This window comes from Chelonia mydas, chromosome 6 (genome assembly GCF_015237465.2).
Source record: "Chelonia mydas isolate rCheMyd1 chromosome 6, rCheMyd1.pri.v2, whole genome shotgun sequence".
NCBI lineage: Eukaryota > Metazoa > Chordata > Testudines > Cheloniidae > Chelonia > Chelonia mydas.
This window is the reverse complement of record NC_051246.2, coordinates 91,368,558-91,387,155: the sequence shown is the minus strand read 5'-3', so window position 1 is coordinate 91,387,155 and position 18,598 is coordinate 91,368,558. Positions and strand designations below refer to the sequence as shown.

The window sequence follows — 18,598 nt, the reverse complement described above, 5'->3', positions numbered from 1 at the left end:
CTCACAGGAGGTCAAGAACAAATGCAAGCAAGCATAAGCAGGAGAATGTCGCATGCATGACAGCACAATTTAGCATGAGTGATCACCCACCCACCCGAGTTTTAAGGATTAACTAATCGAGAGTGTTAGAGAAACTCTAGTGCTCAAGCCAAACTAATGGGGGTTAGGAAAAAAACAAAAACAAAAACAAAACAAAAAAAAACAAACAACAACAACAACTTTCTTTGTTGGCAACTCCCTTTTGATACTGGTCACTGAACTAGATAAACCTCTGGTCTAATTTAGTACTGCAATTACTATTTTCCATACTTGGGGGAACACGTGTGCATATGCCTAGGTAAGCACAAGTATGCTTGCAAGTTTGAGCATCTGTACAAGAGGAAGCATGAAAGTGTGCACATGAGTGGGTAGGCAGGTGTACACAAGTGTTCCTGCACATGCATAAGAATACAGGATCTGCTGTCCCAGATTAGACTGGTGTTCTTAGCCCAGCATTCTGTCTGACACCAGCATCAGCAAGAAAGCCCTAGCTGGACAATTATGGAATAACCAATTCATTGGAATGTCTTCCTAATTCTTCTCAGTGGTTGGCTTATTTAGGAGAATTTATCACTTTACATTGGACATGTGTAACTGAATGTTCTAATGATCTGTATCAATATCTAATCACGTGTGCAACTGAGAGAACATTAATTTGTGCAAGTGAGCACAAGTGACTGCATAACCATGCACATAAAATTGGGAAAGGCTTAGTTCCACTTAGAAGTTTGATTCAAATCCTTTCCTCCATCCTCTAAATTCCCTGGTAATACTTATAGGATGGACATAGTAACACTATTTGGCTAAGGACTCAGTATCAGGCAAGTTGTCCCTTAAGGGAAAATTACTTGGATTCTGCTGTGCAAATGCATCAAAGCAGACCTGGCAAAGGTGTGGAAGAGAGAGCTGTTCTACAGAACATAAGCACTCAGATGGAAAACAACTCAGCAAAAACCTGGGGCATGAAAAGTCATTCAGAACGACTCAGGTAACCAGTCATTCGTTCATTAAATTGCAGGGTTCTCAAGAGGTTGGTGACTCACCAGACTGAACAAGCCATGGGAGCCGTGGAGGGAGGGGAAGCATTTAGGGTGGTACCAGAAGTTATAACTAGGAGGAGCAGGATGACATTAAGAAAGGGAAACTTGGGAAGAATATCAGGAAACATCCTGACAGTCTGTTGAACTATATTCCATGCAAGAGACGGTTTGGGGTCCTCCCCGCTGGGAACACTAAGAACTAGGGCTGGCCATAGCTCTAGAGAATACATCACAGGGAACAATCCTGCCCTCCGCCCTGAGATGGAACCGAGTAGGGCTCTTCCTAGGATTTCTTGCTGGTGGACACAGCTGAGGACACAAGGAAGGAACCAAAGGGGATCTCTACTCACTCGTTGTGTCTTTCCCTTCTTGTTTCAGGTACCTCAGCATCGCACTCATACTCCATTTGTTCCCATAATCCTCCACTTCAGGGTCATCACAGCTAAAACAAACCAAGGAAGCAGGGCTCACATAACTGGCCTGTGCCTCAGGATCACCACTTGACCTTTGAAAGCCATACTTAGATGCAGTTGTACAAATTTGCGCCCCCACCCTGGTGTGAATTTGGTTCCGCCTCCAAGAACTGAAGCCCATCCTCTCATCTCTTTGGCAATTCTAAGTACCTGACATAATCGCCACTCTTCTTGTTGACACTGTAGTTGGTCAGATGCATGAACTGGTTTTTAATGTTCTTGGTTCCCTGGTCATATCTCACAGTTGCAAACCTAAAACAAGGACAAAAAACTCAAGCTATACTTTCTGGGGAAGGCAAGCAGCTTGCTAGATGGGACTTATTAGGCAGACAACTCAATCGCTGCAATTACAGATGTAAAAGACCTAAATTAGGTACCATCTAATGCAAACCACCAAAGAACAATTACAGTCTATTTCCCAGAGCTGTGTCCAGTCTGGTTTCCAGTGTCCCAAAGGAAGGTGCTCCCACTCCTTCCTCCAAGAGATTATTTCACAGCCCAATACCATATATTGGACTGTCAAGAAGTTTTGCTTATAGTCAGTTTAAACTGACTACTACTTAATTTCATCCCATTTCTCCTAGTTACAGAGATACTACTCCTAACCCAACCCTCTCCTTCCCACCCATGGCTTTATTATGGAGGTGTTGGTAGCAAGTCTATATTTAAAGTGTGAATTTAAAACGGGGATCCAATCTCTTATGCATGAAAAATATAGCGTATCCTCCCGAAAGTGACAGCACTAATACTGCGCATGGAATTATTTTTCTATATGAGTTTAAAACTAAGGCTTGGTTTACACTACCAACTTACATCATTATAACTGTTTCTCAGGGGTGTGGAAATCCACACTCCTAAGCAATGTAGTTATACCAACCTAACTCTGGTTTAGACACCACTATGTTTATGGGAAAGCTTCTCCCATCAACATAGCTACCGCCTCTCGGTGAGGTGGAGATCCTACGCCGATGGGAGAAGCTCTCCTGTTGACATAGATAGTGTCTTCACTAAGTGCTACAGTGGTGCAGCTACACCACTTCAGCATTGTAAGTGTAGACAAGCCCTAAAATGGTTTATTTAGGACTTAAAATTAACTAAAATGGGCCATTTAAGAAACATAGCACTCAGTGTCATACTTTTCCAGACCTCTAATCTGAGCAGGCTCCCTAAACACACTGAAACCTTGTCTGTGTTAGATTGGTTTGGGGGTTGTTCTTGTGGAGCTTGCAAGGCCTTACATGCAACTTGATAGCATCTCTCAGTGTGGCTGTAACATAATAAATTTTGAACACTCCATCTGATCAATTCCAAATTTCAGGGAACCCTGCTGATTTTGATCAAAACTAGAAAAAACCAAAAGGGGGAAAATGGGGGACACACTGAGCAGTTTGTTAGCAGAGCTACCAGATTCAGCTGCCTCTAATTGTTGGTTGATGGCAGCCATTAACACATTCAAGCATAATACCCACCATTTTAGCTCTTCCCATCTCAACCAATAGTTTAAAAGTGTTGACATCATGAGCGAGAAAGGCACAAAGTGGAAGAATATGCCCAGGTCTACACTAAAAAGTTAAGTCGACCCAGCTTCATCACTCAGCGTGTGAAAAACTCACATCCCTGAGCAACATAGTTAAGCTGACCTAACCCCTGGTGTAGACAGTGCTAGATCAATGAAAATTCTTCTGTCAAAGTAGGTACACCTCTCGTGGAGATGGATTAATTACAGAAATGGGATTCTGTTGCTGTAGTGAGTGGTTACAGCGAAGCACTATAGCAGCACAGCTGCAGCCTTCCTAGTGAAGACATACCCTAAGAAAGTTGGGGGTAAGAGGGAAGCACACAGAGCCCCGGGATCAGAGGAAAGAGGGAGGGACCTGAAATAAAAGGGAATGGACAGTTGCACAGGGAGCTTTTGGCCAGGGAATGCAACAAGCCCCGGGCATGTGTTCAATGAACTCGGCCTAAAGAAGCAATAAAGTGTGCCACTCTTTAATTTTATTAATGGTCATTCCCCCTGTTATTTTTCATAAGTGAAAGCTTCTTTCACAGAGGCTGAAAGAGGCTGCCCTCTTTCAAAATGGCTGCCATCTCCCATTGTTCTCAGCGTGACTGCCCTCAGTTGGTGGCCATTTTGAGAAGGGTGTCTCTCTGTCAATGAGACAGAGTATTGACTCTCTATAAAAACTACACAATCGTGATTAAGGCATTTTAGTGTTTGTGGAAACTGATTTGTTAAAACAGATTTTTTTCATTTTTCTCCCCCTCATGGTGTCATTCCAGGGCAGAGTTAAAGTTCCTGCTGAAGGATAAACATTCAGTTATAAAGAATAGCAAAGGGCAAAGTTAGCATTAATCATAAAAAGTTTAGATGTAATCCATGCAAAAGATTCCAGTTAGCTTTATCTACAGAGGAAGTTGGAAGAGCCTGTAGTAGGGCAGAATTAAGATTGGTTGGATATCTTCAATGTATATTTCCATATTTTAACATGACTGGATTTCATATATTTAACCTTGACTATGGATTTTCTCGGTTTAATACATTTGGGATCATTACAACATCTCTAATGTACTCTCTATTTTAACTCCATTTTAACAGTTTATGTCTAGGAATATACCGCAAATGTTTGTTGGTTATGACATTCCCAGCTCTGCCATCTTAACCATTCTGGTTAGAGTTCATTCTTTCCTCCCACCCCTCGATCATTTCCTTAGCTTGTGTCCAAGTATCACTCTGGTAATGAGATACCCAGTTCTAACAGCAGCATTATCAGGTATGGTGGCCTTAGAGTCAGAGTGTAACTATTCTCCCTTTTCTGGCTGTGATGCCTCTGTGTACAAAGCCCACCCAAAACATCTCACTGACCATTTTTGTAGCTACATCACTGTATGTATATATGTTTTAAAAAAAAACCCACACTCATGAGTGCATCCAGAACCTGAGGCATCACATACGTAGCACAGAGAAATTGGAAAACCAGGACAGCTATATGGGAAAAAAGAGGTGAGAAATAGGACAGTAATACAAATGGGAAAGGGGGTACAACTGTAGTGTGCTAGCAACTAGGCCATCCCACGACTTGTAAATAGAGACAAAGCAATTTCAGAAAAAAACACTATGCTCTATTTTTCCCCAGGGGCTTGAAACTGCCACCTTCCACAGAGGAGAGTGATTCAGGTCCCAAACTACCCACAATCAGCCATGTGATACTTACCACTGCTGGTCACAGAGATTACTGCGTTCTCAGTACTTCCAAACCCAAGCATTTTATCTCCCACTCTTGCAACTTCTCACTTCCCTAGAGAGCTTCACCATTTCCTGGATAGCCCCAGTTCCAGATTCAAAGCACAATTTAGTGATAGAAAACTTACATTTTATTAGTGTCTTTCACCTCAGAGGGATCTCAAAGTGCACTACAACTCTGTACATACAAAAAAACTCTCTCTCCACCAATGAAATGCAGACATCTTGAGGACAGAATTGGTGGCAGTTTAACAGCACTGCACAACAGTAGGTGAAAAATCTATCCACCTGAAAATGAAGGGGGGATTTAAATAGAATGCAATTTCCCTGGCTGGAATATGGCCAGGACAAAGGTTATTATACTGTTGTGGAAAACGAGTCACACCATCTGTTTCGTTCAAACAGTCTGAGGTCCTTTTATTGAATACAAGCATGCAGGGAGAGGGAGATAGAGATGGTCACATGCAGGTGCCACCCTGGTCTCTCTCTGTGCTGCCCCTATAATACCAGTCTTATATAGTTTTTTACATCCAAGTCAAATGACACATTTCCTTAATTTTTTTTAATCACTCAAGCATTGTTAATAAAGCCTTATAAGGAGCTAAAATAAACAGTTTCATAATTAGCACTGTGCTAACGCACTTAGTTATTTTCAAGATCTGCGGTTTGCTTGTGGCTGCGTATTGTCTAGGGGCCTTTGCAGGTTTGGGGTGGGGGGGGTGTACATATAATGGACAGCTAGGGACTTCAGCTAGGCTAGAGGTTGGCCTAGTTCGTTATCTGGGTCAAAATACCACAGCCCAGCATATGCAAATGCTCTTAGCTTAAGCTAAGTCTTACAGGATGCAGGCCTGTAGGCCTCTTGCATTACCACTCTTGCATATAGTGCATAGATCTTGTCACAGAATGGGATGGGGTCAGGTCAACAGTACTTTCCCCCACAATACCAACACTTGTAGAAAGTGACCTGGGGTCACAAATGAAAGATCCAAGGTATAGGTTCATAGATTCCAAGACCAGAAGGGATCATTGTGATCATCTAATCTGAACTCCTATATAACAGACCATAAAAATTCTCCAAAAATAAATTTAGAGCATACCTTTTAGAAGTATATTTAGAAAAACAATTTTGATTTAAAAATTGCCAGTGACTGAGATCAACCATGACATTGGGTAAATTATTCCAATTGCTAATTATCGTCAATGTTAAACATTTACATCTTCTTTCCTGTCTGAATTTGTTTAATTTCAGCTTCAATGTTGTACCTTTCTCTGCTACACTGAAGAGCCTATTATCAAATATTTGTTGCCCATATAGATACTTACAGACATAATCAAGTCACCCCTTAATCTTCTCTTTGTTAAGCTAAACAGAAGGAGCTCCTTGAGTCATTGACTCCAAGGCTTGTTTTCCAATCCTTTAGATAATTCTTGTGGCTCGTCTCTGAATTCTCTGACTTATCAACATTGTTCTTGAATTGTGGATGCCAGAACTGGACACAGTACTCCAGGAGTGGTAGCACCAGTGCCAAATACAGAGATAAAATTACCTCCACTCTGACTTGAGATTCCCTATTTGTGCATGTAGGATAGCACAGGCCCTTTTGGCCAAAGCATTGCACTGGGAGCTCACATTTAGCTGGTTCACCTCCACAACACTCAGATCTTTTTCAGAGAGTCACTGCATCCCAGGATAGGGTCTCCCCCATCTTTTAAGTATGGCCTACATTCTTTGTTCCTAGATATATACACATTTCTATTTAGCTATATAAAAATGTATATTGTTTGCTCACACCCAGTTTATCAAGTGATCCAGATTGCTCCATATAATGACCTGTCCTCTACATTATTTACCACTCTCCCAATTTTGGGGTCATCTGAAAACTTTATCAGTGATGATTTTATGTTTTCTTCTGAGTCATTGCTAAAAAAATGTTAAATACTGTAGGGTCAAGAACCAATGCCTGCAGGACACCATTAGAAACACATCCATTTGATAACTCCCCATTTATAATTACATCAAGACCTACCAGCTAGCTTTTAATCCATTTAATGTGTGCCATGTAGATTCTCTCTCTAGTGTTCTAATCAAAAGGTCTTGCAGTACCAAGCCAAATGCCACGCAGAAGTTTAAAAGTATATTAGATCAACACTGTTCACTTTTATCAAACTTGTAATCTCATAAAAACATCTCAAGCTAGTTTGACAGGATCTATTTTCCATAAACCGATGTTGATTGGTATTATATTACCCTCCTTTATTTCTTTATTAAAGGAGCCCCATATCTGCCTCTCCATTATCTTGCCCAGGATCAATGTCAGACTGACAGGCCTATAATTAGCCCGTCATTCTGTTAACCCTCTTGAAATATTGGCATAATATTATTAACTTTGTTTGTCTGTCTTCTGGAACTTCTCCAAGTTTTATTGAAAATCAGAATTAATGCTCCAGTGAGCTCCTCAACCAACTCTTATAAAACTCTTGGATGCAAGTTATCTGGACATGCTTATTTAAAAATGTTTAACTTTAGTAACTGCTGCTTAACAGCCTAAGAGACTAGTGGAATGGAAAGAGTGTTATGACCTTATGACATGACTATTTATTTTCCCCCAAAATTCATAACAGAAACTTCTAGGGAATTCATCAACAGTCTCTAGAAGCAAGAAAGGTGACAAAGCAAAGAGACACTAACTCCAATAGCACAGCACTCCTTCATGCCACATTCACGCATTGGGTTTAGTACTGACTTGAGTGGAAAAGCGTCCCAAAAAAAATCACCAACACTATTTCATGAAGAACCCTGAGTTTTCAAGAGAGGTCACCCATCCAACAGGAATCTGGGGTCAACTGTACTTGTGAAATCTGACAGAATTACAGCCAGAAGTAGCATGGCTGTAAAATCCCCTTCCCATACTTAGTGCTATCCACTGCTTATATCAGAGACAGAGAAACACGAAGTCATATTGTTCCCCAATAACTTACTCCCATTTCCAGGGCTTGTCGCTGTGCAGCCCTAACCCCAATCCTGCAGATATCAGTCCAAAACCCCATCCTTCCAAGGTTTCATACAGCTCCAGGTCTTCTACTCGCACTGCTTAGGGAAGGGTATATTAACCATAAGGTGAAATTTACTGTCATATGTAAACTTGGCAACTACAGGGTAATTAATCAGGACACCAGAGGAGATCCTGGGAGAGAAGGATGAAAGGACAAAGGGCCTGTTAGCAGATATGGGGGGAAGCAGTATAGTTAATTCCTCTTTACCTGCATGGGTGCTATAGAAAAGCACAAGACACAACTGAGCAATGGTTTTTCCCTAACTGTACACAAAAGCCATCTAAACCAGGGGTTCTCAACCTCTCTGAGTCCTCCCTCCTCCCATTATGCTATAAAAACTCCATAGCCCAGCTGTGCCACAACAACTGTTTTTCTGCATATAAAAGCCAGGATTAGCATTTGGGGGTAGCAAGCAGGGCAGTTGCGGGGCCCCACACCACAGGGGGCCCTGCAAAGCTAAGTTGCTCAGGATTCAGCTTCAGCCCCGGTTCAGGATGGCAGGGCTCGGAGCCCCAGGCTTCAGCACCATGTGGTCGGGCTTTGGCTTTCTGCCCTGCGCCCCAGCAAGTCTAATGCTGGCCCTGCTTGGGGGACCCCCTGAAACCTGCTCACAGCCCCCCAGTGACCCTGGACTCCTGGCTGAGAACCACTGATCTAAACCAACTCTCTGGATCTAAGTATCCCTACCTCTAATTCTGGAATCTCCCTCTTTACCCTTCACAGCTGCTCTTGGCTCCACTGGACTGTCAAGGGCTCCCTGCTTAGGGCACTAAGACTAAACGGAAAGCCACTTGCACCTTCCCTATTCTTTACTCTTTCAAGACTTACTGTTTAATGCAAATGTCTCAACTAGGGTTGCCAACTTCCTAATCGCACAAAACTGAACATCCTTGCCCCGCCCCTTCCCCCGCTCATTCCATTCCCCTGTCCCTCCATTGCTCGCTCTCCCCCACCCTCACTCACTTTCACCAGGCGGGGCAGGGGTGCAGGAGGGGATGAGGAGTGTGGGGTGCAGGAGGGGGCTCAGGGCTGGGGCAGAGGGTTGGAGTGCAGAGTGCAGGCCCAGCCGGGTAGCACTTACCTCAGGCAGCTCCCAGTTGGCAGCACAGCAAGGCTAAGGCAGACTCCCTGCCTGCCCTGGCGCCTGGAAGTCCAACTCCTAGGTGCAGGAGCCAGAGGGCCCTGTGCGTTGCCTGCCCCAACAGGACCCAGCCCCGCAGCTCCCATTGGCCATGGTTCCTGGCCAATGGGAGCTGCGGAGCCGACGCTCGGTTGAAAACCGGACACCTAGGAACCCTTGTCTCAGCCAGTTGCCATGAGCTGCTGCTAAACCAGGACAGAGAGACATCAACATGATGCCCCGAGAAAGCTGCTCCATGGGCTAAGAACTGGTGGAAAGAGGTTACAAATATTTTCACCCTTATGCAGTACAAAGGCTGCAGCCCCAAAGTGCAGCTAGGGAGCTCTTTCCCGTACGGAATGGGAGCACAACACTGGTCCAGGGTCTTGCCTCTGTTCCTGCCCCTGCTCCTCAATCACACACCAGTTCCCTGCCTGTGATATCAATTATCTCCACAGCAAAACAAGCAGTGGAGCAGTACACCAGGTAGGTGCAGCAGTAGAAGTTGAGCTGTTAACCCCATTAGCACATTGGTGCAGATGACACTATATGGCGGAGTTCCTTTGCCAAAAGCCAGATGAATCTATTCAAATGCTCTTAGCGCAATAGAGTAATAGGAAAAGCCAAAATGCAAGAAATGCAAGAAATGGGTCAGAACTTTGAGAGACCAACAGGTGCAGGAAATAGGGTCTCGTGAAAAGATGCAGGAACAAGCTAACACATGGGTTTCAAACTTGCATCCTACCATTAAGAGTATTTTGTGGGTATAATGAACATCTGCAGTGAAGAGAAGCTAATCTAAGACTAGTCCAGCTCCTTTTCTGACAATTCAACACATGGAGTCTGTTGGAAAGGGAATAGGGTAATGCAATCTTAGCCAGTTGCCTTTTGCAGCCCCTTCCATGCATAAGGCATCTGCTGATGCCCAAGAGGAAGCCAAAAAGGTGGGGATAGGAGGAAGGGAGAAAGATGCAAGAAGAAAAACACCACAGTAGAGTAAGCAAAAGGAGAGAAAACAAAGAGCAGAGTCCAATGGGTAGAGCAAGATGGTCTGATAGCTCCTTTCCTTTAAGGCTCTCCAAGTGCCAAAGGCAGAAGGAGACAAGAGAAGAAACGGAGGTCACACAGTTAGACTTAGTAGGACCCCTCAGTCTTCTTACTGCCCAATGGTGAAATGCTAAAGTAACAATCACTATAGCATAAACAGTTACTGTGTAAGAGCCATTTTCCACTTTATTATTCTTTGACAAGACTTCTCCTGAGCTTCAGCAGAGCTGCTACTGTTATCTGTGGGAGTATGCAGCTCTAACTGTGGAGTCCCAGCCCACGAACCCTATCATCACAGTGCCTCTCTGATTCTCAGGGGAGCTGTATAGATGTAGCCAAGGGCATCATCTGGCCCTGCTTCAAGAACATTTGGCTTCCCTACCCAAACACCACAGAGATAGCATGGAACTAGGCCTCATCTCTTTTTTTTACATGAGGAGGACACTCAGGCACAATCAGGGAAGTGAGCTGCCCAAGACACTCAGCAAATGGCTAAACAGGCAGTAGAATCCAAGCCACCCGACTCAGAATACTATGCTTTTACCACAAGACCATCCTTCCTCTCTTTAAGCTCAAAACCCCAGTCTAATGTAAGAGAAGTGATGAGCCAGTGGTGATAACCCTAGCTTAACCCCCCAAGTGGATGCGCTTGTCCATGGCTGCTATGCTGGATGGAGGTGCCTGGGAAAGGATCATGAGAATGATCCCCAGCCATTCATTGCAGGAATTCATTATGCTTCCCAAACAGCCAGGGCCTGCTAGGCAGGGGTTACTAGGGGCGTGGGGGACTGGGCTGCTGCAGCAGGCTCTGGCCACAGCACATCCTGTGAGGTAATGTGAATTCCTTGGCTCACAGGGAGCACCTGAATTCTTTGGAAACCACAGGAATCCAGCAGAGAAAAGGTAAATATCCCAGCGGAGCCAGTGCTAATTAGCAAGCAGGGCTACTGAAGGAGGGGGCACTGCAGACTCTGGAGTTCAGTGAGCTCAGATGGCAGGAAGGCAGCCCACTGTCAGACATTATGAGGCTCAGCTGCCAGCTCAGACATTACTGGAACTCTCGTGTCATTCTAAAGTACACATTCACCTCCCCCTCAGCTACTGCTCCTTGGGCCCTTCACAAGCACATTTGGTTTTCAGCTCAATTTGTTGCTTTACAAAAAAATTCTCAATTTCAGTGAAAGTCAGGCTACAAAGTTCCTGCTGGGCTGGAACCCTTCCAGTGGTTCAGGACCAGAAATAGAGCTGACCAAAAAAAAAAAAAAAAAAAAAAAAAAAGGCAGAAAATTCAGGTAGTAAAGACCAAGTTTAAAACAAAACTGAAAAGAAAAACCAGACATTTTTCTAGATTACCAAAAACGATCATTGTGCATCAACACCCCCTGATGGTCACAGCAGCAAGGCACACATTTCCCAAAGCCACCATGCAGGATGGGGGCACAAACACAAATGGGAAGTCCCCAAAAAAGATTCAGGTTAATTTCCATTTCATAAGCTAGACAGAGGGAAAAACTGGGAGGGACAGAATGAAACCCCCACTTTGCAAGCTATGGGCAATAGAAAACATTCAAACCCTAACTGTGACCCTGCCCCCCGCCCGCATTCCAAGCACAAGGCTCTCTGGTTGAAGGGGAATCAGAAACAGAAAACAAAAACAAAATTAAGACAACCAGACAATTTCACAGCAGGTCAGAGGAGACATCTACCTGCTAGTACATGGCTATGCAGTCCCCTGGGATACAATGAGGCATTCAAAATCAGTTTGATGCCTCTTTGAATACCCTCCCCCGTGGGTTATCTTTTTGGTCTTGTCTAGACTAAGATTTAAAGGTGTGTATTTGAACATGTTAGCTAACATAATTCAGAAGTCTACAGCAGACCAAGGCTCCCCAAAGCTCTAACTATCCAAGATTGGAAGTCTTTCTAGAAGATATGTTCTAGCTCATTCAGAAGTCATGGGCTTGATGCAGAAATCACTGGGTGAAATTCTATGTCAGTGTTATACAGGAGATTAGACTAGATCATAATAATCCCTTTGGTCTTAAATCTTAATCCTGATCAGTTTAGCACATATTAAAAGCAATGTGCTTTGACTACATTAGGTTTTTAAAAATGTATCAGCTAACCTGTTCTAATGATACACCTTTAAATCAAATCTAGACAAGACCTTAAGGAACAGCATGGCATATCCCTGTCTGTCTCACACTAGAGAAGCCCTGTTCTTGTTTCAGGCACCAACAGAGAACTGAAAGACCACCACCAATTCAAAATGATTGGCAAGCTTTCCTTCATAGAAGGGACACAGGACTGAAATAGTGGACTACTATGGATTAGGAACATTGACAGAGTTGGGAGCTGGGCAAGACCAGAATAGCAGGGGGTACTACAAGGCAAGATAAGATGCACTGACAGAGCTGTTTGATGCTGTTAGTCCTGGTGCTGCTCTGAAAGCTGGACTCTCAGCTTTGATGGCCTAAGGTTACACCCCACAAAAAACTTCCTCTGAGGAAAGAGCAAACCACAAAAGAGCCTGCTCTTGTGTCTGGCACCTCAGGTCAGGGCACCCTGAATTCTGCCCAACACACTTCTCAAAGCAAGAAAATAGGACTTCAGCAGTGGAAATGGAACAGCTGCATTCAGAACTTCTGAGAAGGTTCAAAAGCCTGAATAACCCAGAAGGCTTCATCATTGGCTCTCTGCTTCCTCACTGCTGCCCGAGGGAGCTTTCCTATGCCCCACCTCCTGCCATTCCACATAGATGGGAACACACAGCAATGCAGCATCAGAGCCTAAACCTATTTCCTCTGTTCCAGAACCTCACTTCCAAACCTAGATCACCTCATGTCAAGTCAGGGTGTACTCTGGAAGCCAGACACAGGGAGGTTTCTACTCAGGCAAACAGGCATCAGCTGATGCATGCTATTTAGTCCCTCCTCAAGTCAAGAAAAGTCATGTCCTATGGAGCCTCCACATGTTCTATTATCAGTAACTCTTCTCTGCCAAGAGGCATCAGCTCTACTGAATGAGCCAGGCACCAGCCACTGGGGCTCCCTGAGACATGACATGAGCTGTACACTGGCTTTCAGTGGGATATAGCAGAAGCTGGCAAGGGAACAAATACAGGTAAATACAGAAGTCACGTTTTGGAAACTAGCCAGGTTTTGGGAAAACTGCAGAATACAGGTACAATGTCATTGCTCTGGTCAGCAAGGGAGGTCCCTAAACCTGGCCTCCACATGCACAAAGCCCTCACCCCCACTACATCTATGCCACGTCCACTATGCCACAGTATGCTTTTACCACATATCACTCCCCAGACCTCCCAGGAGCCCCGCCACACCGTTTCCACTCCTAAACACTGCAGCTTCTACAATGGGGGAGGAAAAGCAGCCTCCACTCACAGCCACAAGTGTTGAATCCTTCTCCTTCACAGCCTGAGGTTGTCCCAGTCTTAGCCAAAGCACCAATAGTCTGTAAGCCCTTAAAGGGGTCTCTCTAGGCATTTATACTACACCAGAGAGACAAACAAGAACCTGGAGCTCCAGGATCCTCTGCGTCCAGGCACACAAATCCAGGGCAAGAGGAAAATCACCACAAGACCCTGAAAACAACAAAGGTTGCTAGTGCCACCTGGAGGCCACACATAGGAGGAAATATCTAATCTCTCACATTCCCCCACCCTTAACCTCCATTATATGACTGACACTGTTTCTGTTCCATCCAATTGCTAGATATACCCTGGGGGATTGCCATCACCTGCTGTACCTACTCACCAACCCCGGAGATTTATGGGGGGAGGAGGAGGTTGACGAGTCATTAAGGAAGCTGATAGAAGTAGGCTTATTCTTGTCATTTAAAAGTACTCCATATAAGCCACACTGTGAACTATTAACTGTGGGGCAGCAGCAGAGCTATGGGTCACTCTACCAGGGGTCAGGCTAGTTCCCTGACCTAGGGTGACACACCCAGGGATGCGCTTCTGACTTTACCTTTGGCACCAATTCTATAATCATGCATCAGGTATCCTGTAGCTGGTGGAACTATATGTCTACAAGAGACCTGGTCTTTGACAGTAGCATGCAGACCCTCCACAATGCCCCACAGCAGACAGACTGGCCTCCACTTACATTAGCCTCTTCTCAAAAAGAATACAAGGTGTGGATGTGGGAGCAGAGAAAGTACAGTTGCTTACCCTACAGTAACTAGTTCAAGATGTGCTTTCGGCACAGATTCCACTCTTGGTGCCCATGCACCACATGTGCTTGAGTCAGATTTTTTTTGGCCAGTGGTGTCCATCTGGTGGTCATGCCTGTGCCCTTGCAACCTCCCCATCTGAGGGCACAAATGGCTGAATGGACCCAAATGCTTCACCAATACAAAAGCCCACATGGATAGAACTCCCCATTAGCAGATGAGGGCGAGTTGTGAAATCTGTGTGGACAACACATCTCAAAGAGCTACAGTTGCTGTGGGATAAGTAGCCATTCTTTGAGCAATTGCCAATGGATTCCACTCATAGTGACTAACAAGCAGCTGTCTATTTGCTTAGAGGCAGGTAGGAGTCCTGCTTGAATAGTGACTGCAGGACAATCCTACCAAAATTGGCATTCAGTCTGGAGACCCATACTAGCTCAAGTATGGGAATATTACTCAAACAAGCAATTTAAGCTGTCTGAGCCCTAGTGGAAAGAGCTCTGATATGGCCTAACTAACTCACAGCAAGTTCTTACACTGCAAGACCCACTTGGAAGGTCACCCTTTGATTTTGTCAACAAATGCAACTAGTGTGTATGTGTTGCCAAATGACTTCGTTCTATCCAAATAGAAAGACAATACCTTCACTACATCTAGTGTGTGAAGCTTTGCTTTACTCCAGGTTAGAGCAAGGCTTAAGGAAGAATAAAGAGGTGAATGGACTGATTTACACAGAACTCAAACAACATTGGGTAGAAACAGAGTAACGTCTAAGGAGAACCCTGTCCTTGCGATATACTTCATACAGGGGAGCTGACATACAAGCCTCAATCTCCCCATCCCTCCTAGCTAAGGTAATGTCAATGAAAACCATTTTCCTAGCAGCCAGCTGTTAAAAGGGAGCAGGTTGCTAAAGACTCAGAGGGGACACATTAACCCTGCCAGTGCCATATTAAGGTCCCATGGAGGACAGGGCTCTCAAACAGTGGGAAAAAACATGCATGAGAACCTTCAGTAACAGTCACTGGAGAGGGGGGAAACAGTGTGGCCACAGATAGGAGAGCAATTTGCAGATACTGCTGTCAGATTGACTCTTATGGAGCTGATGGAAAGTCCAGATAGCAATTCTGGACTAGTTGCTAGCCCTGAAGTAAAGACTAGTGCGGTCAGGGAGAAAGCTGGTGCTGAGAAGCTCATATAGAAAAATATACAGCTATATATATATTGTGAGGTGAAATGTGGAGGTATGTAAGAAATCAGATTTCTGAAAGGGGTAGAGTAGTCTCAAAAGGTTAAGAGTCACTGATATAGGGCATTGCTGTGGTGTTGAATCAGCAATTCCAGCTGATGGACATTAAGAAGGGATAGAAAAAGCTGCATGCCAGGGAGATTGCTCTGACCTCTAAAATGTGTGCGTGTGTGTGTGCAGACTTGCTATCTGAGGAGACCGTAGTCCTTGACTTTTCAATGGCTCAAGAGGAACCCTTCCTGAGTGAAGGCATGTTACCAGCATCTTTGTAGGAAGAGACAGATAATAGAACTCCACTGCATATCTAAAGTGGTTCTGTTCATCATTTGACAATTCTTGTGGGACCAAGACCATCATGTCCATGCGGTGTCTGCTGGAGATAGGGTGACGAGACAGCAAGTGTGAAAAATTGGGACGGGGGGAGGAGGAGGGAAAATAGGAGCCTATATAAGAAAAAGGCCCAAAAATTGGGGCTGTCCCTATAAAATCAGGACATCTGGTCACCCTAGCTGGAGAGCTACTGATCTCAGCCACTTCCTGCCTAGATCAATACTGTAGTCTGGCATACTGTGTGATTATAAGTGTAAATGGCCATGTGCCCTAGAAGCCTCAGACATTCTCGTTTGTGGTGTTGGGTGGGCTAAAACTGATTGGGTGGTCTCATTGTATGAAATCTTTCCTATGGAAGATAAGCCCTCCCTAATTTGGAGTCTAACAGACCATAGACTTCACCTGAGCAGTTTGAATCTGAGGATTTCACTCTGTTCATTTTAAAACCTGGAAAGATACAGAATTTCAGGATTGTCTGTGCTAAGTCACCTGTTGTGGTGATCTTCCTTGAATTAGCCAATTGTCCAGGTAAAGGCGTACCTGGATTCTTGTCTCCTTAGATGAGCTGCCACTAATGACAGGCATTTAGTGAAAATCCTTAGAGCTGTAGAGTGGCCAAAAGGTCAGAACTCTGTATTGATAATGGGATGTTCCTATCAGGAATCGCAGGGTTTTTTGTGAACCAGATATATGGAGATATGGAAATAGGCATTTAGATTTTATGGAATAGCTTATATCTTTCGACCTGCACCATGCCTTTCATTAGAAGTTGGTCTACCATTTTGAATCTGAAATAGTATGCAAAGGGGTTGAGACAAAGATCGGGGGGGGGGGGAGTGGCGGGGGGCAGGTGAAAAAGAAGGTTCTACAGCCTCTTCTTCTTTAGGATTCAGAAGTGGGAATAAAATCACTTGCTCCTAAACTCCAAGAGCAGTTCCTCCCCTGGCTCCTGCTCCCAGTTGTAAGAGAAAATTTACCTCCTGCCTCAACAATCTCTTGCAAGAGGTGTCCCTGGAAAGAGACCAGAAGGGGAGAAGAGGGTTGGAAGAGACTGAAGATGCATGGGACATCTCTTCCTTATGATCTGAAGGAGCCAGTGGTCCAAGCTAATTCCAGCCCAAGCTTCTTGAAAATATGTGGTTGCCAAGGGTGGTAAAGGGAAGTGGGGTGGCAGGGGGTGTAAAATAGATCTTGTGATGGTCCAACCAGGCTCCCAATGATGGTGTTAGACCTGCTGCCCATTCAAAGCCCCAGACTTCAGAGCAGCTGAGTAGGAGCCAATGGGTTACCAATAATGAAATCTCTACATCGGGGTCAGCAACCTGCAGCACACGAGCTGATTTTTACTGGCACGCTGTTACCAGCCAGGGGCCTGGCTGCCACCCCCGCTCAGCCTGCTGCCAGCCTGGGTGAATGGAACCCCAGGCCAGTACTGGGCTGAGCGGGGCTGGCGGCCAGGACCCCGGTTGGCAGGAGCTGGCGGATGGAACTCCAGACCAGCGGTGGGCTGAGCCGCTCAGCCTGCTGCCAAGCTGGGGTTCTGTCCACCAGTGTAGTGTACTAAATTTCTCCCCCAAGTAGCACCAGGACTGGCAGCCGTAAGTAGTACGCCATAAGTAGCACATTCCTATGGGGAGAAATTTAATACACTACACCAGGGCAAGGAAGGCTGTGCCTCCCCAAACAGCCAGCCCACTTCCTACCCCCTGACTGCCCCCCTCAACCCCTGACCCATCCAACACCCCCCTCTACTCCTTGTCCCCTGACCACCCTGTCCTGGGACCCCCGCCCTCTGACTGCACCCCTCAGAACCCTCCACCCATCCAACCCCCACTGCTCCTTGTCTGACTGCCCCCTCCCAGGACCCCCCCACCCACCCCACCCAAGCCCCCCTGCTCCCTGTCCCCTATCCACACCCCCGACACTCCCACGTCTATCCAACCACCCCTGTTCCCCATCCCCTTACCATGCCGCTCAGAGCATCAGGACTGGCAGCTGTAAGTAGTACATTCCTCTGGGGAGCAATTTAATATACTACACTTGGCCCTGCTCAGCCCGCTGACAGTCTGGAGTTCTTAAAATATATTCTCTCACCCCTTTGATAAGAGGTGAGAGAATATAATGTAATTATATTACACTACAATTAGCTTAAACTTTGTTTGTATATTACAGTAATCGTTAAATGTATAACGTTAATATACAGGTTTGACGAAACAAAGTTGTACTTATGTGCCTGTGCTTAATGTGGGTTTTCGATGATTTACCTTCTCAAAAAAAACTCATGTCTCACACCCCGAGAAAGGGCATCTCACACCCCCTAGGGGTACGTGCATCCCAGGTTAAGAACCACTATACTAAACTGATAAGCATTTTAATTTAGTTTTAAATGAAGCTTCTTAAACATTTTTAAAACCTTGTTTACTTTACATACAACAGTTTAGTTACATAATATAGACTTTAGAGAAAGACCTTCTAAAAAACGTTAAAATGTATTATTGGCAAGCAAAACCTTAGAGTGAATAAATGAAGACTTGGCACACCACTTCTGAAAGGTTGCTGACCCCTGCTCTACATCTTTCTTTGAGGCTCAGACAATCATGGAGATTGGCAATAATACTGCATTGAGATACACTTCCTGAGGTATGCTGTTGCTTGCATTGCTTTCTTAAGGCAGTGGTTCTCAACCTGGGTGTATGCAGAGGTTTTCCAGGGAGTACAACTCCTCTAGATATTTGCCTAGTTTAACAGGCTACATAGAAAGCACTAGCAAAGTCAGTACAAACTAAAATTTCATGCAGTAGTCTGGAA

General features: G+C 44.9%; 1 protein-coding gene across 23 annotated transcripts in view; it reads right to left on the bottom strand.

Annotated features, from left to right (window-relative positions):
- Positions 1 to 18,598, bottom strand: part of TTLL5 (tubulin tyrosine ligase like 5) — a 215,091-nt gene that overhangs the window by 177,322 nt on the left and 19,171 nt on the right. For all 23 annotated transcript variants that reach the window (XR_005225559.2, XM_037900712.2, XM_043549810.1 and 20 more), the window contains 2 exons: positions 1,703 to 1,804; positions 1,430 to 1,521 (listed from right to left, as the gene is read on the bottom strand). Coding sequence is in view for 22 of the 23 variants with exons in the window: in XM_037900712.2 (XP_037756640.1) it covers positions 1,430 to 1,521; positions 1,703 to 1,804 (194 nt within the window). In the remaining variant the exon portion in view is untranslated. The remainder of the gene's footprint in view (positions 1 to 1,429; positions 1,522 to 1,702; positions 1,805 to 18,598) is intronic.